This window comes from Lynx canadensis, chromosome A2 (assembly GCF_007474595.2).
Source record: "Lynx canadensis isolate LIC74 chromosome A2, mLynCan4.pri.v2, whole genome shotgun sequence".
Classification (NCBI taxonomy): Eukaryota; Metazoa; Chordata; class Mammalia; order Carnivora; family Felidae; genus Lynx; species Lynx canadensis.
The window spans coordinates 100,672,192-100,699,496 of NC_044304.2; the positions used below are offsets into that span (position 1 = coordinate 100,672,192).

The window sequence follows — 27,305 nt, forward strand, 5'->3', positions numbered from 1 at the left end:
TTCAGTTCCCGAGCATTCCAGGACGGTGCTAGGTACACAAGGTCACTCAAGAGGTGTTTGTAGAATGAGTAAATTAATGAATAAATCTTGAACCAAACACCCTGGAGTTTCCACTACATGTATGGCCTGCATAAATTGTTAATGTAAATTTAACTGATCAAATGAGCTAAAGTGTGTGTAGTACTTGGGAAATTTCCTCTCCGAGAGTCGGTCCAGGTAAGCTTGCCCGCTTTACCTCTCGCAGGCCGCAGGGGCGGCGCCTCCGGGGGCGCAGGGGAGCGCTCGAGCGGAAGGCGGGGCCTCCTGGGCAGTGGCCCCGCCCCAAGGCGGGGCTATTCCGGGGTGACGAAGGGCGGGGCTCACGGGCGGGGATCTATCCTTCCGAGGCCGAAGCACGTCCGCGTGTGCCGGAGGCGCGGTGGTGGGGTCGTGGGTCCCAGCCGGGTGGCCTAGGTTACTGACCGCGCCGCCGCGGCCGCCATCTTGCCCGCGCCCGGACTCCCGCGGCGGGAGGGGCGGTGACCAAGCCGGAAGTGGCTGTGCGGTGGCCGCGCTGCCTCATCAGGTCAGTGAGCGCGGCTCGGGCCGCGCGTCTCAGCACCTCCGACGGAGGCCCGGGTAGTGGGCTCGGGAGTGCCGGGGCCGCCGCGAGGGGCCCGGGAAAGCCCGGTTGAAAGGCCCGGGCGGGGGCGGACCCGGGGGCCATCTCGGAGCCGAGGCGCAGGGCGTCGCGTTCCGCGCTGCGGGATAACCGCGCCGGGCGGCCGGCAGGGCCTAGCTGGGAGCCTCGGAGCTGCAGGAGGCCTCGGGGAGCGCTCGGACCTCGTCGGGGACGCTGGGGCCGCGCGCCGCGCGGCGAGTTCTTGCGGAACCGCGTCCTCGCGTTGGACGGGCGGCTCAGCCAGGTGTCTAGAGCGTGGGAGTGGCCCTCAGATTCCTGATTTACCCGGAATAGCAAGAGCCTCGCTTTGGTTGTACTTTATTAAATACTTCCTAAAGGGCCTGTCACCCGGTTGGTTAGCTGTGTTCTGTGCTTGTATGAGTAGTGAAAATTCCGTAAGAGGATGAATAAAGCCTTTCACGTGTGCCACGAGCAGTGCTAAAATGATTTGCAGATGCCTGCATTACAGGCCCTTTGTATAACTATATTTTAAGGGAAATTTGTGTAGTGCATCTCCTTGAAGATGGTGAGGGTGAAAACTTCCTGAAACTGCTGCTGTTGTTATTTGTTACGGTAAGAGAAGTAGAAGACAACAAAAGGATGTGAGAGGGTAGTTGGATACTTTGTACACTTAGTATTGTGGATCTTCACTGTCCAGTAGCCACACAGAGTTGAGATGTGCTCTAAGTGTAAGATAAAATACCCATTGGATTTACAGGACTTGACACCCCCCTCCCAAACAGACAAAAAAAAAATTGAATAGTTTTTTAGTTTGATTGCATGTTGGAAAGGGATTTTTTTTTATGTGTTGGGGAGAATAAAATATATTAATTTCATCTCTTTATACTTTTTCAGTGTGGCTACTAGAAACTTAAATCCTGTGGCTAACACTGTATTTCTGTCGGATAGTGCTGTTTACAGATGTTATGGTGAAGAATACAGGATCAGTATGGCTTTCCTGTGCTCAAAACCATTGAGGGGAAGTGAACGCTTGTAAAACTTGAAGGTGAAGATGTTAACATAAGCTGTAATTATTGCAGATTTCACCCCTTCCACTCCCACTTTTCAGTGTTTCCAACACTTGAAAACATTAACTTCAGGGTTGTGGAAGAAAATCATAGTGATACTAACAGCTGTGTGATATGAAGAACTCAGTTTGTCACAACTTTGTGACATGAAGGTAGGGTGTGTTCTATCTCTTACAGTCTTGGTGTATTAACAGACTTGTTAGTGTTCAGCCAGTGCGTGGCTGGAGGTCCCCTGACTCCAGGTTCAGTTCTCTTTGCTCTTCACCTTATTCCTAGTCATCTACGTTCATGAGCCAGGATCCATCTATACCATGTGTTGGATTGTAAAAAAAACATATTTCTTAAAAGGGTGCTTATGGATATATCTCTAGGTTGTTAATACAACCTATGCAGTCACATATGACCCGTTGTTTAGAAGGGCTGGCACTTGGTTTAATGTTCTTGGTCACCACCTTGAAATTCTTAATGATTTTTCAGTAAGAGGGCCTTGTTATTTTCATTTTGCACTAGGCCCTGCAAATGATGTAGTTGATTTTTTTCTTATACAGTAATCTGGGATGGGAGTTGGGAGGTTTTGGACAAGAACCAAAACGCCTGGTCTTCACTTTACTCCAGTGTGAAATGAAAGGGGTTTGCCAGTCTAACTCTCAAGTTTTGTACAAAAATTACTGTAATCAGATTTTATGGATATGAAACATTTTATGGGTATAAACGTTGTACATGCATACTTACATCAGAAGAAATGCTGATGGTCCTCCCTTGAGAGTCATGCAAATCAGAGTTTTTTAAATTATAGTAACGCTTTCTATTTTGTGTGTTTCTTTTAATTTTTTTTTTAATGTTTACTTATTTTTGAGAGAGACAGAGTGCGAGTGGGGGAGGGGCAGAGAGAGAGGGAGACACAGAATCCAAAGCAGGCTTCAGGCTCTGAGCTGTCAACATGGATTCTGATGTGGGGCTGGAACTCATAAACTGCTAGTTCATGAACTGAGCCAAAGTTGGATGCTTAAGTAACTGAGCCACCCAGGCACCCTCTGTGTTTTTTAAGGTGGATTTTTCAGTTTGCCACCAAGTTTTCTTACAGATCATCCATGTAAAGAATATGATTATGGGATGGAAGCCCAGATTGAAAGTGTGCTTAATAGAAGCATACTTTGAAAGTCCTATTGATAAGATAGGAAGATAGGCTAGATCCCCAGATACCTCCAGTTAAGAGGTTTCCTCTGTCCATACAGGCATGAGTGTGAACCCTTACTTGGTAGTATCTGTTCCTGCTTTCTGTGTCTTACCTACGTCCTACTGCAGCTACGTCCTACTACATCCTAACTTCAGCTCTAGAACGCAGGCATTGTTAGACCTTTATTAGTCTGCTTGGGCTGCCATAACAAAAGCCCCTAGACTAGATGGCTTAAACAACAGAAATTTATTTTCTTACAGTGCTCACAGGTTGGAGTCTGAAATCAGGGTGCCAGGTCTAGTTTTGGTGAGAGTTCTTTTCTTGGCTCACAGATAGCTGCCTTCTCACTGTGTCCTTCTTACTGTGTCCTCACTGTGTCTTCACATGGTAGGGAGAGAGCTCTATAGCTCTCTCTCTCTTCTTGTAAGGGCACCAGTTCTATCAGTTTAGCACTCTACCCTTATGACCTCATTTCACTCTGATCACCCCCCTTAAAGGCTCTCTCTAATACTATCATATTGGGGATTAGGGCTTCAGTATGAATTTGGGGGAGAGGGCACAATTTAGTCCATAGCAATCAGAGAGTTTATCTGTCCCTGTTTACTACCATGTTAGCATTTAAAACAGTGTCTAGCACATACACTATGCCCAATAAATATTTATAGAATAAATGAAAGGTATTAGAATGATCCTTTCTTAGGATCATTGTGGCTCACTGTGGGCTCTTGCCCATCATTGGAACCAGTTATGACAGTGGGCACTTTGCTCTTGCCTGGAGCCAGTCTCTACTAGGAAGAGTATAGGTAGAAACATGAGGAGATTGGTAAAACTTGGATATAACAGTGTGGGAAATGTCAGATGGAGCATTTAACAAATGCATTCATTTAACAAATAATTGTTAAGTATCTACTAAGTGCCTGGCACTGGGCTGGGTATCAGAGGTACAAATAGAAAGCAAAAGGTACTTTTCCTGCTCTTATGGAGCTTATAATTTAGTAGGAGAGACAGGGTGATTTAAAGGGAAGGAATACTATTCACTGAGAGTACATAACTAAGTAACCTGACAGACTAGGGAGGGGATAGAGGATGTTTGATGTCAACCATGATGGTTGAGAGATGGTCAAGCAGGTGTTAACTTGACCAAGAAGGGAGGGAAGAATGTTCTAACAAGAGGGAACGGCATTTGCAAGAGTGGTGATGGGGGGGGTGATGAGGGGAGGGGACAGAGGGAGGTTATAATCTAGGAACTTAAAAAGAAGACTGTGTCGCCAGAACACAGCAAGGAGGAAAATGGTGTGCCTTAAGGCCAAAGCAGTAGGTAGAGGCCAAAAGATTTAGGACTTTATAGGTTATATTGAAGATTTTGGAACTCTGTACTGAGAACAATTGGAAACCATTAGAGGGTTTTAAGCAGAGATTGTATAACCTGGTTAAGTTTGCATTTTAGAAAGGTCCCTGTGATAGTACATAAAGATGAATTTCATAAAGGCCTGAGTATACAGATAAGTAAAAGAATTGCAGAATCAGCACCATAGGCCAGACATGTTGTATACCTTAATTTCTGTGGAAACTGTCCTTAAGCTGTGAAACTTGGCAGCCTGAGTGGAGGAGAGAAGAATAAGGGTTGATCAAGGTTAGGGGAAGACAAGCCTAAAGTGGCAAGGAAATGAAGAAATTGAGGGTCTGTCTAGTAAGAATATAATTGAAATGATTGATATTGAGCTTCAGAACCCGAAGAAAGGAAATAAGCTAGTATAAGTATTCTTAGTGGATTTTCCATTTAAATTGTATGAGTCTGTTGAATTCTGGACTAATAGTTCCTGACTAAAAGTTTTACAAGATCAAAAAGTAAAGCAAGTATGTTTGAGCTGAATTTATTTAGTTTATCTGTATTAGGAGTCTGTGCCAGGTTCTGTATCTGGTATAGGGGATGAATGAACGAACCATAGCTTTACCTTTTAAGAACTGACACTATAGGGGCACCTGGGTGGCTCAGTTGGTTAAGCATTGGACTCTTGGTTTCAGCTCAGGTCATGATCTCATGGTTTGTGAGTTGGAACCCCAGAGCTCTGCGCTAACAGCACGAAGCTTGCTTGGGATTCTCTGTCTCCCTCTCTCTGCTCCTCCCCCTCCAAGAATAAGTAAAAGTTAAAAACAAAACAAAACAAAACAAAACCTATTAAAAAAAAACTGAGAACATGGTTGTGCAGATACCATTTGCCATAAAGGTACTAAATGTCTTTGTTCCTTTTTTTTAAAATTTTTTTTAATGTTTATTCATTTTTGAAAGAGACAGAGCACAGGGGTGGGGTGGACCCAGAATCTGAAGGGGGACACAGAATCTGAAGCAGGCTCCAGGCTCTGAGCTGTCAGCACAGAGCCCGATGCGGGGCTCGAACTCATGAACCGGGAGATCATGACCTGAGCCAAAGTAGGATGCTCATCCGACTGAGCCACCCAGGCGCCCCATGTTCCTTTTTAATCCACACTATAGCCTCTAGCGAGAATTGGTTAAAAACAGACATTTACATTTTTGTTAAGTAGCTTTTGTTTTTAAAATAACATTTTAACATAGTTATTTTTAGTTTGTGCTTAAATGACTGTCATATTTATCTTTTCAAAAACCCAAGTCAATATTAATCAAAATGTATAGAATTGAAATCTGAAAGAGCCTTTAATGATCACTTAATTCAGTTTTTCTCAAATGCAGTATGTACTGCTGGTTGTAAACAGGATGATTTTAGGTAAAACATAAGCATTTTTAAAAAATTCCAGTATAGTTAACATATTAAGCATTTTAATAGTTATACATTTCAATGTATATTAGAAAAATACATTTAGCATACCATGCCCATGATCCATGGATTTTATGATAGGTTAAAATAGATTTTCTGATTTTAAAAATAGTCAATGTAAATAAAAATATTAAATAAAAATAGATGGTATGTGAATGAAATTTGGCAAACACTAAACCAACTCTTTGGTTGTATAGACGAAAAAACAAAAGGACCCCCAGTCACAAAGGCCTTTCCCAGGCGTATAGCTAAATACGTCAGGGGTGGGAATAAAAGTCAGCTCTGCTCAATACCTGCTGCTATTTATTCTGCCATATAGAGCTGCTTGTTATTGTTGAACCTTGAGAAAGAGACCTCTGTCTTTGTAGTGGCATTGTATTTTAAATCTTCATTGTCTATTATGCTGGCAACCTGTGGGTATTAATTAAAAATTAGTTAAAGGTAAATAAGATTTAAAAATTGTACTAGTCACATTTTTAGTGCTTGGTAGCCACATGTTGCTAGTAGCTACCCTATTGGACAGCAGTATAGCTAGAGAACATTTCTGTCACTGCGGAAAGTTCTGTTGAATAGTGTTGCTCTAAACTGTTGCTTAAGAACATGATTCATAATTCTTTAAAGTTTTACCCCCTTCAAAGGGATGATGCTTATTAATTTGCTCACCATGCTGAAGTTATATTAATTCTGAGATTAATGACGTTAGTAGTCACAGTGCAATTAAAATACTTGATCATGGGAAAAAAGGCCAAAATGTAGTTCTCAGAATCTTACCACCTCATTTTATTGGGAGAAGTTCTTTTTCCTTATTTCTTCCTTCCTTCTTTCCTCCCCTTCCCCTTCCCTTCAAGCAGGGGAGAAGGGCACGGGGACAGAGAGAATCCCAAGCAGGCTCCACACCCAGCACGGAGCCCAACATGGGGCTCAAGCCCACGATCCTGGGATCATGACCTGAGCCTAGATTAAGAGTCAGACACTCAACTGACTGAGTCACCCAGGCACCCTCCTTTTTCCCTCTTTAATTAATAAATATGGTCATGAATTCCTAGCAGTTGGAAGAAATATATTGAGAAACAGAGTACCTATATAGAGAATTTCCTGACTTTCCAAATAGCTTATTCATCTTAGATTTGTATTTTGTTAACGTTTTAAAACTTTTTATTTTTAAACAGATTTTCAGTGAATGGACCTGACTGGACTACTTGAGCACAGCACTAAACATGAGCGGTACCAAACCTGATATATTGTGGGCACCACACCAAGTTGATAGATTTGTTGTGTGTGACTCAGAACTGAGCCTATATCACGTGGAATCTACTGTGAATTCAGAACTCAAAGCTGGATCTTTACGTTTATCTGAAGACTCTGCAGCTACATTACTATCAATAAATTCAGATACACCATATATGAAATGTGTTGCCTGGTATCTCAATTATGATCCTGAATGCCTCCTAGCAGTTGGACAAGCAAATGGTCGAGTTGTACTTACAAGTCTTGGTCAGGATCATAACTCAAAATTCAAAGATTTGATAGGAAAAGAATTTGTCCCCAAACATGCCCGACAATGCAATACCCTTGCATGGAATCCATTGGATAGTAACTGGCTTGCTGCTGGGCTAGATAAACATAGAGCTGATTTTTCGGTGCTGATTTGGGATATTTGCAGCAAATATACACCTGACATAGTTCCCATGGAGAAAGTGAGACTTTCAGCAGGTGAAACTGAAACAACATTATTGGTAACAAAACCTCTTTATGAATTGGGACAGAATGATGCTTGTCTGTCTCTTTGTTGGCTTCCACGAGACCAGAAACTTCTCCTTGCTGGTATGCATCGTAACCTAGCCATATTTGATCTTCGGAATACGAGCCAAAAGATGTTTGTAAATACAAAAGCTGTTCAGGGGGTGACAGTAGACCCATACTTCCACGATCGTGTTGCTTCCTTCTATGAAGGTCAGGTTGCAATATGGGATCTAAGGAAATTTGAGAAGCCAGTTTTGACTTTGACTGAGCAGCCAAAGCCCTTAACAAAAGTAGCATGGTGTCCAACTAGGACTGGTCTGCTTGCCACTTTGACAAGGGATAGTAATATTATTAGATTATATGATATGCAGCACACACCCACTCCCATTGGAGATGAAACTGAGCCCACAATAATTGAAAGAAGTGTGCAACCTTGTGACAATTACATTGCTTCCTTTGCTTGGCATCCAACGAGTCAAAATCGAATGATAGTTGTAACTCCCAACCGAACAATGTCTGATTTCACTGTTTTTGAAAGGATATCTCTTGCCTGGAGCCCAATAACATCTTTAATGTGGGCTTGTGGCCGTCATTTATATGAATGTGCAGAAGAAGAAAATGATAATTCTTTAGAAAAAGATATAGCAACGAAGATGCGCCTTCGGGCTTTATCCAGGTATGGACTTGATACAGAACAGGTGTGGAGAAACCATATTTTAGCTGGAAATGAAGATCCACAGCTCAAGTCACTCTGGTATACTCTGCACTATATCCTTTTCATTGTGAATTTCATGAGCTGAATCAGGTAGAAATGTTCTGAAAGTTTGCTGAAAAGTCAGCCTTTAAATTTTATTCTGAATGTTTTATATGCAAATACGAGTTACATAATGCTAAAATTACAGAGTAAAATTATTTAAAACTTGAGCTTGAAATACTGCTTTATAGATTGTAGAGAAAGAAGAAAAGTATATCTACGATAAAGTAGAACTATCACTGATGCCTATTATGAATTGGCTCCGTATCAAAATAAATTCAGCTCTGAAGTATTTTATTATACATCATCATTAGTATTTCCTATGCGTTTAAATACTTATGAAGCAGTATACAGAAGATATGGATCAGAAATCTCCAGGAAACAAAGGATCATTGGTTTATGCAGGAATTAAATCAATTGTAAAATCCTCTTTGGGTAAGAAAATTCAATTTTATTTTTTAAAGTTTTATAATTTTTGTACTCTATTTTCTACTTTTTCCTCGTTAGTTACTTCAGAATAGTATGCATACATACTTTGTTTTTTATTTTTTGTTGGGGGGGGGTTCTGATTAGATATTTTAGTTGAGTTAAATGCATAATTGTTTTTATATCCAGAATTCTTTTTGGAGGGAGTCTTATTTCTTTCAAGTGATACTGTCTTTCTAAATCTATTCATTTATCCCATGTTATTTTTTGAAGATCCTGAGAGGTATTACATCCGATGACTTACAGGGTCATGGTGGTTGGTTTGGATTTTATCACAGTATTTTGCTTCTATAAAAACTAAATAAAAAGATGTATAATTGAAGGAGTTCCCTTTTAATTCTGCTGTCCAAACACTTTGTCTTAGCTATCTATGGCAAGATCTAAGTAACTATGTCAGGAAGTGTGGCCTTGCCTGAAGGAGCCTTACCTGAAAGAATCCTTGATAATTAAATTAATGTATGAATTAATACAGGGTTGAAATTGATCAACTATTTAAGAATAAGATAAAGATGACAAAAGAGCCAAACTTATCTTTTCATTGAACCGTTGTTCTTACTGTTTTTATTGGAATTGAATTGTGCATTTTACTATGATACTTCCCCCGACCTAGTATTCAGTATCTAGCTTTTGATGGCAGTCAAATTTGGGCCACAAAGTCAGGCTGCTCGAAAAGTAGTTTATATTATTAGTCAAAGAGTGGCAGTTCAAATAATAAGTTCAACTTGGTCTTTAATAGGGTTTTCATAAATACTGTACAAATAATACCAAATAAAATATTATTTTTTAATAAGAATAGGTTAAGCATTTTAACTAAACTGTTATATTATTAAAAAGAAGCTTAAAGGACTTTCACGTTACTTTGTTCCACATTGCTGAACATGCAGTAGACTATTATCTGATCAGTTCCGTTTTGGTATTTTCTCACTAGGTTTCCACCAAAAAACTAACTTTTTAAATTTCTTTTTTTATTTAAAAAAAAATTTTTTTTAAATGTTTATTTTTTGAGAGGGAGATTGACAGAGTGTGAGCAGGGGAGGGGCAAAGAGAGAAGGAGACACAGAATCAGAAGGAGGCTGCAGGCTCTGAGCTGTCAGCACAGAGCCTGACATGGGACTTGAATCCACAAAATGTGAGATCATGACCTGAGCCCAAGTTGGACGTTCAACCGACTGAGCCACCCATGCACCCCAAAAGTAACTTTTATTATAAATAAATTTATTACCAGGTGCCCCAAAAGTAACTTTTATTACAAATAAATTTATTATTGGGGTGCTGGGGTGGCTCAGTCAGTTGGGCATCTGACTTCGGCTCAGGTCATGATCTCACAGTTCGTGGATTCGAGCCCTGCGTCAGGCTCTGTGCTGACAGCTCAGAGCCTGGAGCCTGCTTTCGATTCTGTGTCTCCTTCTCTCTCTGCCCCTCCCCACTTGTGCTCTGTCTCTCAAAAATAAATGTAAACAAATAAGTAAATTTATTATAAATAAAATGAGTCTACTTAGAAACTTCCATTTTTATTAATATAAATAAAAGGGCAGATAATACTATCATATCCCTGTAGATGAACCTGCGTACCATGGTTAGAACTGCTGCTGCAAAGACTTAAACACCGAGTTTATAGAATTTTTAGTATTTTTGCCATATGGTAGGTGAGGGCACATTGCATTCTTAGTTATTCTGAGGTTTATTATTGTTGTTGTTGTATTTTGACATATTTTAGGGAAAAAACTTACAAACTACCTCTGAGGAAAAGCAAGGGGAAAAATAGACCATCATTATATATTTCTGGTGAAGTAGAAACCGAATGTCTTGAATCAAAAATAGTCTTTACCCACATTAAAAAACTATATGGTAGAGAGTTCCTCATTGTTAGACTTTTAGCTTTTTCTTTGTTTTGGTTTTGATATTTTTGTTTTTACAGCCCCAAAGTAAAAAGCAGAGAAATAACTGTCAAAGATGGCACTTGTGGACTTCAGTTTTTTATCTGGCCCTACTCCTTTCTCTAATTGTATCCCTAATGATTCAACACATAGTAAGTCAACACACTGAACCTTCTTGCTCACAGTAATCTCATATACAAGTTTATTAGACCACACAGTGAAATTTTAACTTTGGTCACAAATAATAGATACTGAGTGCTCTATGAATTAGGCATCATGCTAACTGCTTTCCCCATGTTACTTTATGTCATTCTTACAATTACAGTATGAGGTAAATTTGTTTATTCAGCAAATGCTTATTATTTGCTTGTTATATGCCAAGAATTGTCCTTGGAATAATAAAGGCATAACTGTCAACAAGATAAGTCTCTTCCTTTGTAGAGACTGAACAAAGTAGATATTACCCCTATTCCTGGGAAGTTTACATTCTAATTCAGAATATGGACAAGTACATAGGCAATTTAACATGAGGAAGAACAAACAGTTGTGTATAGAAGAATGCTAGCCTGGCTGTTAAGGATTGGAGAGGGTTCCCTGGAGGAGGTAACAGTGAAGACAAGGTCTCGACATGGAGCAGCATATGCAATTAACCCAGAGGAGAGGGACTGTAGCACATTTTAGTATTGCTGGAACAGAGTGTGAGAGAAAAAAAATGAGGAAAGAGTGCTGACTAGAAAGGTAAGCAGTGGGGCAGCTCAGGACTTAGAAATCATGGTAAGAATTTAGGGAGACTTACCCTGTAACAAGGGGAAGCAAGGAAAGATTTCAGAGTATTGACAAAATTAGATTTGTGTTTTAGAGCTGTCGCTATGTGTGGAATGAATTGGAAAGGATCAAACAGGAACCTCAGATAAAAGCTACAGTTATTAGGCAAGATATGAGGGTGTTCCTACCAAAGTTAGTGGCAGAGGAGTGAGAGAAATGTGGGTAAATTAGAGAGTGTGACAAAATTTAATGATTGAGTAAAGGAGACGGACGGGAAGGAAAAGTGAAAGCACACATATTTACCTTAGGAAACTAAGATAATACTGGTACTAGTTGATTAGATAGGAATAACCTAAGAGTGCCTTTGAGAAGAAAAAGTTCATTTTAGAGAAAGTTGAATTTGAGATAGCTAGGTGGAGCTGTGCAGTGGGCAAGAAATTTAGGGTAGGTTGAAGAAGTAAAGTCATCCATTTTAAATAATTCTTCCAAGGAATTTGACCACATGAAGGAGGATAAAAAGGGATACAATAAAAGCACAGCAGGTGAATCCAGAGTCATAGGAAGGTTTTTGTGTTGCTTTGTTTTTAACGTGGGATTGATTTAAGCAAGTTTAAATGCTAATGTGAGGAAACCCATGCAAAGAAGTGATGATGCAGAGAGAAGGGAGTGAAGAGCAAAATTCCTAGGAATATGAAGGAATAGGATCCAGAGGACAGGTGAAAGATCAGCTTTAGACAGGATGTACACTTTCTCCATACTGCCAGAGGGAAAGGGAAAGGTATGTAGGTTGTATAAGGTTGAATGACTGGAGGCTGATGAGTTTACCACGCAATGGCTCTCTTTTCTCAGTGTGGTAGGTTTGCTTGTTGAAAAGGAGCAGGAAGGTGGTAGAAGACATGGAGAAAAGGAGCCAGGGTTGTTTTGAGAAACATGAGAGGATTGTGGGGCAATTGTTTTAATCAGAAGATAAAATAAAGGACAGTATGGTGAGAGAATTAAGGGTACTGGCAAGAGAATGATTCATTTGTTGGTTTTGGGGAGGGAAATGACAGGAGACTGGTAAGTAAAAATAAGAGGGGCCAAGAGATTGTAAGGTTGAAAAATTTAGAAGAGAGATTTCTGAAAGGCGATGAGGTTGTGGTAAGAAAGTGGCTCTTTTTTTTTTTTTTTTTTGTAACTTTCCTTTTAATGTTTATGAGAGAGAGAGAGAGAAAAAAAAACATGAGTGGGGGGGGTGGGGCAGAGAGAGAGGGAGACACAGAATCTGAAGCAGGTTCCGGGCTCTGAGCTGTCAACATAGAGCCTGATGTGGAGCTCGAACTCACAAACTATGAGATCATGAGCTGAAGTGAGACATTTAACTGACTGAGCCACCCTGGCGCCCAAGAAAGTGGCTCTTTTGAAGGAGGATCAGTTTGGATGTGTTCATTAAAGGAGTGGGTAAAATCTTGGAGGCGTGAACCACTGGATATAAGGAAGCAAAGAGACAGACTGATTTATTGGACAGACTGAGTGTTGAAGTCAACCAGGATGAGAAGGCATGCTCTAAGGGAATGTCTTGTAAGTCTTGTGGAGCAGTGTTCATAATGTTAATTATAATTTCTTCCTTTTAAGATGGCAGAAAATTGTGTAATAAATACTGGTCAGCCTTCTATCCAATATGATGAAAATATTTTTCATAGTTAAAGGGTAAATTCTGATCTATAGAACTTGTCTATTCAGAATTATTTTAACAGACAGAATAGCTAGGACTTAATGTTTTTAACAAAATGTTCTTATAAACACTTGATACTTTTACTGCTTTGTTATACAGATGTATAAATGAAACAAATTACTATCTGCAAATAGCATAGTGTCTGATTGCTTGGTGTAGTATTTGAAACCAATTTTTTAAAAGTGTTTTTTTTTTCTTCCAAGATTTTATTTAAATTCAAGTTAGTTAACATATAGTGTAATATTGGCTTCAGGAGTACAGTTTAGTGATTCATCACTTACATATAGCACCAAGTGACCTCCTTAATGCCTATCACCCATTTAGCCCATCCCCCCCACTCATCTCCCCTCTAGCAACCCCTAATTGTTTTCTATAGTTAAGAGTCTCTTACGGTTTGCTTCCCTCTTGTTTTTTTGTTTGCATTTTTTTGAGAGCAAGAGAGAGCACACGTGTGAGCAGTGTAAGGGCAAAAGGAGAGAGAGAAAGAGAGAAAGAATATCTCAAGCAGGCTCCACAGCCAGCATGGACCTCAATGCAGGGTTGGATCTTATGACCCTGAGACCATGACCTGAGCCAAAATTAACAGTCAGATGCTCAACTGACTGAGCTGTCCAGGTGCCCTCTCCCTCTCTGTGTTTATCTTATTTTATTCTCCCTTCTCTTCCCCATGTTGATCTGTTTTGTTTCTTAAATTCCACATATGAGTGGAATCATACAGTATGTGTGTGTGTGTGTGTGTGTGTGTGTGTGTGTGTGTGTGTGTGTGTGTGTGTTTTCCACGTCTTCTTTACCCATTCATCAGTCGAAGGACTTTAGGCTCTTTCTGTAATTTGGCTTGCTATTGATGCTACTGCTATAAACATTGGGGTGCTTGTGCCTCTTCAGATCAGTATTTTTGTATCCTTTGGATAAATACCTACTAGTGCAATTGCTGAGTTGTAGGGTAGCTCTATCTTTAACTTTCTGAGGAACCTTCACACTGTTTTTTAGAGTGGCCGCACCAGTTTGCATTCCCACCAACAGTGTAAGGTGAATCCTTGCCAACATCTCTTGTTTCCTGGGTTTTTATTTTAGCCATTCTGACAGGTGTGAGGTGGTATCTCATTGTGGTTTTGATTTGTATTTCTCTGATGGTGAGTGATGGTGAGCATCTTTTCATGTGTCTGTTAGCCATTTGTATGTCGTCTTTAGAGAAACATCTCTTCGTGTCTTCTGCCCATTTCTGTTTTTTTTCTTAAATTTTTTTTTTAATGTTTATTTTTGAGAGAGAGACAGAGCATGAGTGGGAGAAGGGCAGAGAGAGACGGAGACATAGAATCTGAACCAGGTTCCAGGCTCTGAGCTATTAGCACGGAGCCTGATGCGGGGCTTGAACCCATGAACTGTGAGATCATGACCTGAGCTGAAGTCAGATGCTTACCCAACTGAGCCACCCAGGTGCCCCATCTTCTTCCTGTTTCTTAACTGTATTATTTATTTTTTGGATGTTGAGTTTGATAAGTTCTTTATAGAGTTTGGATACTAACCCTTAATCAGATATGTTAGTTCCATATATCTTCTCCCATTCCATAGGCTGCCTTTCAGTTTTGTTGAATGTTTCCTTCACTGTGCAGGTTTTTTTCTTGATGAAATTCACATAAGTCATGTTTGCTTTTGTTAACCTTGCCTCCAGAGATGTGTCTAGTAAGAAGTGCTACGGCTGAGGTCAAAGAGGTTGCTGCCTGTGTTCTTCTCTAGGATTTTGATGGTTTCCTGTCTCACATTTAGGTCTTTCATACATTTTGAGTTTATTTTTGCATATGGTGTAAGAAAGTGGTCCAGGTTCATTCTTCTGCGTGTTGCTGTCTAGTTTTCCCAACACCATTTGTTGAAGAGACTGTCTTTTCTCGATTGGGTATTCTTTCTACTTTGTTGAAGATGAATTGACTATATAGTTGTGGGTCCATTTCTGGGTGCTCTATTTTCTCCCATTGACCTTTGTGTCTGTTTTTGTGCCAGTACCATACTGTCTTGATGATTACAGCTTTGTAATATAGCTTGAAGTCTGGAATTGTGAGGCGTCTCGCTTTGCTTTTCTTTTTCTACATTACTTTGGCTATTTGGGGTCTTTTCTGGTTCCATACAAATTTTAGAATTGTTTGTTCTAGCTCTGTGAAGAATGCTGGCATTGTTTTGATAGGGATTGCATTGAATGTATAGATTGCTTTGGGTAGTATAAACATATTAACAATATGTATGTATTTTATGTATAATTTATTGTCAAATTGGCTAATATACAGTGTGTAAAGTGTGCTCTTGGTTTTTGGGGTAGATTCCCATGGTTCATACAACACCCAGTGCTCATCCCAGCAAGTGTCCTCCTCAATGCCCATTACCTATTTTCCCCTCTCCCCCACTCCCCTATGCCCCCACGCCCCTATGCCCCCACTCCCCTACTCCCCCATCAACTCTCAGATTGTTCTCTGTGTTTAAGAGTCTCTTATGGTTTGCCTCCCTTCCTATCTGTTTGTGACTATTTTTTTCCCCTTCCCTTCCCCCATGGTCTTCTGTTAAGTTTCTCAAGATCCACATATGAGTGCAAACATATGATAACTGTCTTTCTCTGACTTATTTCACTCAACATAACACCTTCCGGCTCTATCCACATTGCTGAAAGTGGCATGATTTCATTCTTTTCGTTGCCAAGTAATATTCCACTGTATATATAAACCACATCTTTATCCATTCATCAGTTGATGGACATTAGGCTTTTTCTGTAATTTGACTGTTGTTGAAAGCACTGCTATAAACATTGGGGTACTTGTGCCCCTATCAGTGTGCACTCCTGTATCCTTTGGATAAATTCCTAGTATTGCTATTGCTGAGTTGTAGGGTAGTTCTGTTTTTAATTTTTGAGGAACCTCACACTGTTTTCCAGAGCGACTGCACTAGTTCTCATTCCCACCAACAGTGCAAGAGGGTTCCCGTTTCTCCACATCCTCACCAACATCTGTTGTTTCCTGAGTTGTTAATTTTAGCCACTCTGACAGGTATGAGGTGGTTGTCAGTGTGGTTTTGATTTGTATTTCCCTGATGATGAGTGATATTGAGCATCTTTTCATGTGTCTGTTGGCCATCTGGATGTCTTTGGAAAAATGTCTGTTCATGTCTTCTGCCTATTTCTTCACTGGATTGTTTGTTTTTTGGGTGTTAAGTTCTTTATAGATTTTGGATACTAACCATTTATCCGATATGTCATTTGCAAATATCTGTTCTTCTAACCCATGAGCGTGTTTTTCTATTTCTTTGTATCATCTTCAATTTTTAAAAATATTGTTCTATAGTTTTTGGAGTACACATTTTTTACCTCTTTGATTAGGTTTGTTCCCAGGTATCTTGTGGGTTTTAGTGCAATTATAAATGGGATTGATTCCTTGATTTCTCTTTCTGCTGCTTTATTATTGGTGTATAGAAAGGCAACTGATTTCTGTGTGTTGATTTTATATCCTGCGACTTTGCTGAATTCATGGATCAGTTCTAGGAATTTTTTGGTGAAGTCTTTTGAGTTTTCTACATAGAGTATCAGGTTGTCTGTGAAGAGTGAAAGTTTGACTTCTTCCTTGCCAATTTGGATGCCTTTTATTTCTTGTTGCCTGATTGCTGAAGCTAGGACTTTCAGTACCAGTGGTGAGAGCAGACATCCCTGTTGTGTTCCTGACCTGAGGGAAAAAGCTCTCAGTTTTCCTCCATTGAGGATAATATTAGTTATGGGTCTTTCGTTTATGTCCTTTACGATGTTGAGGTATGTTCCTTCTATCCTTACTTTCTTGAGGGTTTTTAACAAAAAAGGATGTGCTTTTTCTGCATCTATTGAGGGAATCATATGGTTCTTATCCTTTCTTTTATTAATGTGGTGTATCATGTTGATTGGTTTGTGGTTATTGAACCAGCCCTGCAGCACAGGAATAAATCCCACTTGATCATAGAAAATAATTCTTTTAATGTACTGTTGGATTTTATTTGCTAGTATCTTGTTGGAAATTTTTGCATCCGTGTTCATCATGGGTATTGGTCTGTAATTCTCGTTTTTAGTGGGGTCTTTGTATGGTTTTTGAATCGAGGTAATGTTGGCTTCACAGAATCAGTTTGGAAGTTTTCCTTCCTTTTTGTTTTTTTTGAATAGGTTCAAAAGAATAGGTATTAACTCTTCTTTAAATGTTTGGTAGAATTCCCCTGGAAAGCCATGTAGCCCTGGAGCCTGGATTCAGTTTCTTTACTGTTTATGGGTTTGTTCAAATTTTCTATTTCTTCCTGTTTCAATTTTGGTAGTTTATATGTTTCTAGGAATTTATCCGTTTCTTCCATATTGCCCACTTTGTTGGCATATAATTTTTCATAATATTCTCTTATAATTGTTTGTATTTTTGCAGTGTTGTTTGTGATACCTCTTCTTTCATTTGTGATTATATTTATTTGGGTCCTTTTTTTAATTAAAAATTTTTTTTAATGTTTTTATTTATTTTTGAGAGAGAGACAGAGACAGAGTGTGAGCTGGGGAGGGGCAGAGGGAGAAGGAGACACAGAATCTGAAGCAGGCTCCAGGCTCTGAGCTGTCAGCACAGAGCCCGATGCAAGGCTCGAACTTGTGAACCACAAGATCATGACGTGGGCCGAAGTCAGACACTCAACCAACTGAGCCACCCAGGTGCTCTCTTTTTGATAAGTCTGGGTAGAGGGTTATCAGTTTTGTTAATTCTTCCAAAGATCCAGCTCCTAGTTTCATTGATCTATTTTGTTTTTGTTGTTGTTGTTTCTGTATCATGTGTTTTTGCTCTAATCTTTATTATTTCCCTTCTGCTGGTTCTGGGCTTTATTTGCTGTTCTTTTCCCAACTTCTTTAGGTGTAAGGTTAGGTTTGTATTTGAGACCTCCTTCTTGAGGAAGGCCTGTATTGTATTCCCTCTTATGTCACCTTTGCTGCCTCCCAAAGGTTTTGGACTATTGTGTTTTTATTTTCATTGGCTTCCGTGTATTTTTTAATTTCTTCTTTAATTTCCTGCTTAATCCATTCATTTTCTAGTAGGATGTTCTTTAACCTTCATATATTTGTGGTCTTTTCAAATTTCTTCTTGTGGTTGACTTTAAGTTTCATAGTGTTGTGGTCTGAAAATATGCACAGTATGATCTCAGTCTTTTTGTACTGGTTGAGGCCTGATTTATGACCCAGTATGTGATCAATTCTGGAGAACGTTCCATGTGCATTTTGCTGCTTTAGGGTGAAATGCTCTGAACGTATCTGTTAAGCCCATCTGGTCTAGTGTGTCATTCAAAGCCGTTGTTTCCTTGTTGATTTTCTGCTTAGATAATCTCTCATTTTGGTAAGAGGAGTATAAAAGTCCCCTACTATTATTGTATTATTATCAAGGAGTTTCTTTATGTTTGTTATTAAATGATTTGTATATTTGGCTGCTTCCAGTTTGGGGACATAAATATTTAAAATTTTTAGATCGTCTTGTTGGATAGGCCCCGTTATTATGATATAGTTCTCTTTTTCATCTTTTATTATATAGTCTTCGGTTTAAAATATAGTTTGTCTGATATATGTATGGCTACTCCAGCTTACTTTTGATGTCCATTAGCATGATAGATGGTTCTTCACCCCCTCACTTTCAATCTGGAGGTGTCTTTGGGTCTAAAATGAATCTCTTGTAAGCAGCATATAAATGGGTCTTTTATATGTATGTGTGTATGTGTGTGTGTATACATACATACATACATGCACATTTTGGTACCCTATGTCTTTTGATTGGAGCATTTAGTCCATTTACATTCAGAAGTAATTATTTATAGATATGAATTTAGTGCCATTTGTATTACCTGTAAAGTCATTGTTCCTGTATATTGTTCCTTTATCTTTGTTGTTTTTGGTCTCTCTTTCCCGCTCAAAGGGTCCTCTTTAACAGTTCTTGCATAGCTGGTTTAGTGTTCACAAACTCTTTTAGTTGTTGCTTGTTTTGGAAACTATTTCTCCTTTCTGACTGACACCCTTGCTGTATATTCTCAGTTGATGGGGTGGCTGAGTGGCTCATTTGGTTAAGCATCTGATTCTTGATTGGTTGAGATCCTGATCTCATGGTCGTGAGATTGAGCCCCTTGTTAGGCTCAGTGCTGACAGCATGGAGCCTGCTTGGGATTGTCTCTCTCCATCTCTCTCTCTCTCTCTCTCTCTCTCTCTCTCTCAAAATAAATAAACATTTCTGGAAAATGTGAAGTTAAAAAAAAAAATTCTTGGCTGCATTTTTTTCCTGACTGGCATGTTGAACATATGCCACTCTGTTCTGGCCTGCCAAGTTTCTGTGGACAGGTCTCCTGGTACTCTTATGTGTCTACCCTTGTAGGTTAAGGACCTTTGTCCCTAGTTGCTTTCAGAATTCTCTCTTTTTTTTGCAAATTTCACTATGATGTGTCTTGGTGTTGACCTGTTTTTTTGTTTTGTGTGTGTGTGTGTGTGTGTGTGTGTGTGTGTGTGTGTGTGTGTGTTTGACGGGAATTCAGCATGCTTCTTGGACTTGAATGCCTGTTTTCCTTCCCCAGATTAGGGAATTTCTCAGCTGTATTTATTCAAATAAACCTTCTGTCTTTTTTCCTACTCTTCTTCTGGGACTCCTATGATATGATATTATTGCACTTTATAGAATTGTTGCATTCCCTAGGTCTGTATTCATGATCTAATAGTTTTCTTTCCTCCTTTTCAGCTTCATTATTTTCCATAGTTTTATCTTCTATATCACCTATTTGGTCCTCTGTTTCTTCCATCCTCATGATTACATCCAGTCAGTTTTGCATCTCAGTGATAGCATTTTTTATTTCAGCCTGAGTAGTTTTTAGGTCTTTGATTTTTGTAGCAAGTGTTTCTCTGGTGTCTTCTATGCTTTTTTCAAGCCCAGCTAGTATTCTTATGACTCTTGTTCTAAATTCTTGTTCAGATAAATTACTTATATCTGTTTTGAGCAAATCCTGGCTGTGGTTTCTTCTTGATTTTTGTTTGGGGGACAATTCTTCCATCTTGTCATTTTGTCTAGGTTCCTGTCTTTTGCATGTTATGAAAGCTTGTTATATTTCCTGGTCCTGAGAGTAATGGGTATATCAAGAAGGGGTCATACACTGTCCAGGGCCTGGCATTTCAGGAATTGTTTCAGGTATATGCTGTATGTATGCACTGTGCTGTTGTGATATAGCTGCTTTTTCCCCCTGGTCAGTCCTTGGCAGAGTTCTTCCTTGCTTGTAGTGGGGAGTATTTGACCTTTAATTGGGTGTGCTTTGATCTATTAAAATAAGCCTACTGAAAAAAAAAAAAAAAGGCCTGATCAAAAAAAAGAGAAAAGAAATAAAACAAACAAAAAACTATAAGCCTGATTTCAAAGGAATAGAAAACAAAAAAGAAGAAAAAGAAAGAGAAGCCTGATCCAAAAAACAAGAAAAGGAAACAAAAAACCAAAAGCAAACAAATGAACAAAAAACTAAGCCTGATTTAAAAAAAAAAAGTCGGGTCCTGTTTCCACCAGAATTGAAGCTGATGCTTTGGAGCACTCTATGATCAGTGGACTTGTGCACTTGGGGGTGGGGGAGGGGGGAGCTGTGTTGGTCCTTGGGGAAGAGGCCCACTGCACTGGCTCACAATCAGACCTGCCCTTGTAAAGATGTCCCTGCAGGGTGTAGGGGGGGGGCGGGGTTTGGTGTAAACAGCTTCTGCCTTGACTGGGGGAGCTGTGTTATTTGCTGAAGTCAGACCCTGTTGATGGGTGGGGGAAGATGGCGCCACCCTGCTCTCTCCTCTATTCCTGGGTAGGAGAGCTGGCGCCCACCTCTGTTCTGGTAGTCCTCACAGACAAGCGAACAATTTCTCCTCCTGTGTCCCAGGCTTCTGTCAGATCCGTGCCCTCAACCCTTCTGTTCCCTGGGCCATAGACATGCTGGGCACCATAGTTTTCCAGTGTTATTGTTTGTTTGTTTTAATATTTCCCATTTATTTTTATATACTTTTTAAGTTTATTTATTTCTTTTGAGAGAGAAGAGAGAGGGAGAAGAGAGAGAGAGAGAGAGAATGTAAGTGAGGAGGGGCCGAGAGAGAGAGGGGAGAGAGAGAATCCCAAGCCAGCTCTGCACTGGCAGGCTGGAGCCCAGTGCAGGGCTCAAACCCACAAACCACAAGAGTATGACCTGGGCCAAAATCAAGAGTCAAACACTTAACCAACTGAGCAACCCAGGTGTCCCTTCAGTGTTTTCATCTTTGGTGCAGGACTGAGATTCAAAACTCTGAATCTTAAAGGGCTCACCACAATGTGGACCTGCTCCCCTCTGAAGGAGAGGCTCGCCGTGCTGTGCCTTCTGTCCCAGTAAAGCAATTGCAGGGCCGTACAGGTGCCTGGAGTTTATGATGATGCACAGTGAAAAGCTGTGACCACTTTACCCACCACAGTGCACACCTCTGTCTCCTATTGAACATTCAAAGGCGCCAGCATCAGCTTTTGTCCTTGGAGAAGCAATATATCCTTGTCCGAATGCACTCCAGGAAAGGAACATTCTCTCCTAGTGCGACCCAGGGGATCCCCACATCGCACTGTCTATTCCAGGGCCTCCCCTCCATCTCCCTAGGAGCACCACCACCCTCTTGGATCTACTGCAGCAAATGGCACAGACTGTCAAAAACCCAGAATTTCAGCTCCACTGTTTGCAAAAAGTTGGGATAGTCAGTTCCTCAAGATTCCCCCATCATTGGTTTTGGGGGAGTGCTTTTCTTTTGCGAACCCAACACACTTCTTTCTCTCCCCTTCTCTTTCTCCTCTTCGCGAAAAAGGCTCCCACCCCTGTGCAGCACCATGGCTTTCCTGTCCCCCAGTTTGCCTCCCTGCACCAAGTACCTGCCACGTTCTATCAGATTATGCAGATTGTTCTCTTAATCCCCGGATCGATTTCCTGGGTGTTCATATGATTTGATGTTGATCTGTGTTTAAGGGACGAGATCCCCAAGCCTGGGGTCCCCTTACTACTTACTCCACCATCTTAATTCCTCCCTCACAAACTAAAAATGTTTAATGTTTAAGTGTACTTGTTTCTCTTGCGCCTGTCAATAAAACATCAATTCTATTTATAAAAATAGGTTAGTCTTAAATTTAAGGGATATAGTTTTGTTCTTTTAGTATTGAAAGACATGTGTAAATACATTTTAATTCTTTTTCAGAGATAAATTAAAATCATAAATTTTAAAATTTATATGTGTTAAAAAGAATGACTATATACTTAAAAATGCACAATAATATCACGCTGCTTATTTGATAATCCTAATTACCAGTTGCATAGTTATCAAGCCATAAGAAGGCCAAAGGATCAGGCAAAATACACGACACGGTATCCATGCACTTGACTTACAGGACATATTTCCACTTTGTAGTACTGAACTCTTTGGAGTTGTACGTATTCATCTTTATTTATTCCATGGCACAATTTCTGTAAAATAAAAACTCTAAGAAACTCAAATATTATTAAACTGTGAGAATTTGTTTGAAAAATAAATTGCTGCTTTTTGTTCACCTGTTTAAAATAATCCTTTTTTGGGGGGTGCCTGGGTGGCTCAGTTCATTAAGCGTCTGACTTCGGCTTAAGGCATGATCTCACAGTTTGTGAGTTCAAGCCCACATTAGGCTCTGTGCTAACAGCTCAGAGCCTAGAGCCTGCCTGCCTCAAATTCTGAGTCTCCCTCTCTGTCTCTCTGCCTTTCCCCTGCTCACACTGTGTCTGTCTGTCTGTCTCTCTTTCTCTTTGTCAAAAATAAATAAACATTAAACAATTTTTAAATAGTCTTTTTTATGTTTGTTTATTTTTGAGAGAGAGAAGAGAGAGTGTGAGTTGGGGAGGGGCAGAGAGAGTGATGGAGACACAGAATCTGAAATAGGCACCTGACTCTGAGCTGTCAGCACAAAGCCTGACTGGGCTCAAGCTTGGGAATGGTGAGATCATGACCTGAGGCAAAGTCAGATACTTAACCAACTCATGTGGTTGGTTACCCATGTGCCCCTAAAATAGTTTTTATTTATTTTTTTAGAAAAAGTTTATTTTTATTTATTTTGAGAGAGACATAGCAAGCAAGGGAGGGGCAGAGAGAGAGGTAGACAAAATCCCAAGTAGGTTCTGCACTGTCTATGCAGAGCCTGATGCAGGGCTCGAACTCAGGAACCGTGAGATCATGACCTGAGCCGAAGTCAAGAGTTGGATGCGTAACCGACTGAGCCACCCAGGTGCCCCTGAAATAGTCATTTTTACCTTTTAATATCCTCAGCATTCAATCCAAAATTTATAGGAGAGATACAAAAATAAATACCAAATGGTACATCTACAGCTTATTCTTAAAATTTAATAGCTACATTTTATCTAAATGTAAATTTGTTATTCAGAAAAAATGTTGTGTTTAGCTTTTTTTTAAGTTTTTATTTATTTATTTTGAGAGAGAGCATGGGAAGGCAGAGGCAGAGGGAGGGAGAGAGAGAATCCCCAAGCAGGCTCCGCACCATCAGTGCAGAGTCTGACGTGTAGCTCAAATTCATGAACTGAGAGATCATGTCCCAAGCCAAACTCAAGAGTCAGATGCCTAAGTGACTGACCCACCCAGGTGTCCCTGTTGTATTTAATTTTTAACGTGTTTTAACCTTATTATTCAGAATTTTATAACAGTTCTTAAAAGTTCACTTTCATAAGCTAAAATTGATTTTGTCATGACTAACTTTCTTCATGGTTGCAAATAGAGCAGCATGCTTCCTCTTTTCAATGGGCAGGTGGTTCTCTTAAGGGAAGAAAACTTTTCAGAAGTTTCCTCCTGACCCCTTGACTTAACGGCAAGTTTTCAGCAGTAAGGTTAAAAATAAATAATTTCATGTGTAGATATTTAACTGTTTTTTTTAATTTCCAGATTTTACAAATAACTCATCTTGAAACTTTTTTATAAAGCAATGATATATAGCTTAAAATATGTCCTACCATGAATAATATTATGAGCTTTTGCCATGGCCTAACATCATATAATGAAGGAAGTTATTTAAAAGTGTGAATTAGGTTTGGAGAGTTTAGACTTTTGCTGTTATACTAATTTTACTCTTTACTCATGCATTTAGACATTCACTATATACTAATTTTACTCTACCCATGTATTTAGATTAAATGGACTTTAAGAAATAATGCTTTGCATTATTTATATATGTATTTGATTTGCAAATGGCAATTGATTCAGTTTTTAATATTTTCCCAATTTTGCTTGTGTTCATTTCTTTAATTCTTTTCTCAGAAGAGTATACAGTCAACTTTGGACAGTATATTAGTTTTTATATTATGCAAGTATCATCATTTCCATGGTCTAAAGTCTTGGCATGGCTTCACTGGGTCCTCTGCTCTTGGTTTCACAAGGCTAAAATGAAGATGTTAGCCAGGCTTTGGTCGTTTCTGGAGGTTGGAGTATTGTTCCAAGCTCATATGGTTATTGACAGAATTGTTTCCTTGAATTTGTAGGGCAGAATTGTCCTTGCTGGCTGTCGCCAGGGGCTGTCCTCAGCTCCTAGAGGCTACCCACGCTTCCTTGCCACACAGCCTTCTCACAACAAAGCAGCTTTTACTTCTTTCTAGTATAGCTGGAGAACCTCTCTCATTTTCTCTGGACTCTTTTGAAGGTATTAACGTGGTTAAGTCAGGCCCACACATGATAATTTCCCTTTCATTGACTCAGAGTCAACTAAGTAATGACCTTTTATTACATCTGCAAAATGCTTTCACTTGTACTATATTGTGTAATTGAGAAGCAAGTCACAGATTTCACCTGTACACAAGGGGAGGGGATTATACAAGGGTATACTAGGGGGCAAGAATCATGGAGCCCAATTTACAATTCTGCCTACCACAGACAAATGGAATTATTTCTTAAAACCTATTGATCTAGTTATTTACAAAGGTATAATTATGTATTATATGTAAGTATAAAAGTTATAATAAAAGATGTTTATAATGTTAAACATTCTTGCTGCCTAACTCATAACTGAGTTTATTCTGAAAATCCTTTTTGTTAAAATAACAGATAATTCTATAATGACAATTTTGATGGTACAACTTTCTAGAACATTTAAGGATTTGATATGCAATAGGAGTCAGGTTTTATTTCTATTTGTTTCACCTTTATTTAATGCCATTAGGATCATCTGCCTTGATTACAATCTAATACTCGAAGAATTAGATTCCTTCTGAAAAGAGAATGAGAATATATAAAATCTTTTGATTTAGTGAAGGGGAAGAAACCTTCAAATAATTCCCATTTTGTTTTAGCTTTAGTATTTACTTCAAACTTTCAGAGTACTTTGGTATTTACGATCTCATTTTTTCATATATATGTATATAATTTTTTTAATGTTTATTTTTGAGAGAGAGAGAGAGAGAGAGAGAGAGAGAGTCAGAGCATGAGTGGGGAAGGGACAGAGAGAGAGGGAGACACAGAATCTGAAACAGGCTCCAGGCTCTGAGCGGTCAGCACAGAGTCCAACGTGGGGCTCGAACCCACGAACCATGAAAATATGACCTGAGCCGAAGTCAGACACCTAAGAACTGAGCCACCCAGGTGCCCCTGTATACATATATATATATACCTGTGTGTATGTGTATATATATATACATATATATATATACATATATGTATATGTATATATATATACACACATACATACATACAAAGAGAGAAAGTCGGAGAGGGAGAGTCAGTCTATTGGATTCTAAGCACTGGAGATAATCTTTCAAGTAGAAACAAGACACCTGCCCTTTTGAAGCATATATTCTAGTAGGAGAAGAGATAAGACTGAAAACTAATAAAATATGGGAGCTTACATTAGGTCTAAGGGAAATCGAAGAAACAGTGTTACATTAGATAATAGCAGGTGACACTCTTAGATTAGGTGGTCAGGGAAGCTTCTCTGAAGCAGCAGCTCAGTCCATCAAGCATTAATTGTTCTTCCAGTAGCTCTTTTGGTATCTCAAGGAACTGTTGTAGTTAACAACATGTAATGTATGTTTTGTTTGTGGCATATTTTACATTTATGCTGTCATGAATTTGTGGTTAAGAAGTCAAATATCCAGGGGCATCTGGGTGGCTCATTTGTTAAGGGTTCCACTCTTGATTTCGGCTCAGGTCATGATCTCATGGTTCATGAGTTTGAGCCCTGTCAGGTTCTGCACTGACAGCACTGGAGCCTGCTTGGGATTCTCTCTCTCCCTCTCTTTCTGCTCCTTTCTGCGTTCGTGCTCTCTCTCTCTTTCTCTCAAAATAAGTTTAAAAAATACACTTAAAAAAGTCAAATATCCAGAGTGTAATATTGAAATATTTCTGTGTAAAATGGACTTACTTTTTTTTTTTTTTTAATGTTTGTTTTTGAGAGAGAGAGACAGAGTGTGAGCAGGGGAGGGGCAGAGAGAGAGGGAGACACAGAATTCAAAGCAGGCTCCAGGCTCTGAGCTGTCAGCACAGAGCCTGATGTGGGACGCAAACTCACAAGCCATGAGATTAGGACCTGAACTGAAGTCGGATGCTTAACTGCCTGAGCCACCCAGGCATCCCCGGACTTACTTCCTAAATATATTTCAAAATATAGTAATAAAGCAACTAATATAAAAATACTTATCTTTTTTAGGAATGGTGGAAAGTAGCAGACATAATTGGAGCGGTTTGGATAAGCAAACTGATACTCAGAATTTAAATGAAGAGAGAATTTTAGCTTTACAGCTTTGCGGGTGGATAAAGAAAGGAACGGATGTAGATGTGGGGCCATTTTTGAACTCCCTTGTACAAGAAGGGGAATGGGAGAGAGCTGCTGCTGTGGCATTGTTCAACTTGGATATTCGACGAGCAATCCAAATCCTGAATGAAGGAGCATCTTCAGAAAAAGGTATTAGGTTATATTCTAAGATGACTGCAGTTCATAGAATCCTTTAAAGTAAAGATGCTTATAACTTTAAAATATTTAATCAGTATTTTTAGATAATTTTTTTTGAAAGAGTAATGAGCACAGAACTGTATCTATGAAAGTAGATATCCCATCTCTTTTGTTTATGCTTTGGTTTATGTCTAAAAAAGAAAATGTGTCTTAAGTACCATTTTAATGATGTTACAGTAAATGCTCAAATGTGTCCCTTTTAATGTTTTTTTTTTCTTTTAAAGATGGTTCACATACATTTTTAAAAATGTATTGGAGATTGGGCAACTTCAGTTTGCAGGCATTCTTATGGCAAACATTTGTATTTTATA

At 39.4% G+C, this 27,305-nt stretch overlaps 1 protein-coding gene across 2 annotated transcripts in view; it reads left to right on the forward strand.

Moving 5' to 3' along the window:
- Nucleotides 1-365: 365 nt before the first annotated feature.
- The window catches only part of MIOS (meiosis regulator for oocyte development), a 45,857-nt gene continuing 18,917 nt past the window's right edge, over nt 366-27,305 (forward strand). The window contains exons 1-4 of one of the 2 annotated variants that reach the window (XM_030308010.1): nt 366-565; nt 6,831-8,172; nt 8,495-8,593; nt 26,692-26,946. In XM_030308010.1, coding sequence (XP_030163870.1) covers nt 6,879-8,172; nt 8,495-8,593; nt 26,692-26,946 — 1,648 coding nt within the window. In that variant the 5' untranslated portion in view covers nt 366-565; nt 6,831-6,878. Of the gene's footprint in view, nt 566-901; nt 1,235-6,830; nt 8,173-8,494; nt 8,594-26,691; nt 26,947-27,305 lie in introns of those variants that run through there. The other variant, XM_030308011.1, reaches the window with a different exon arrangement.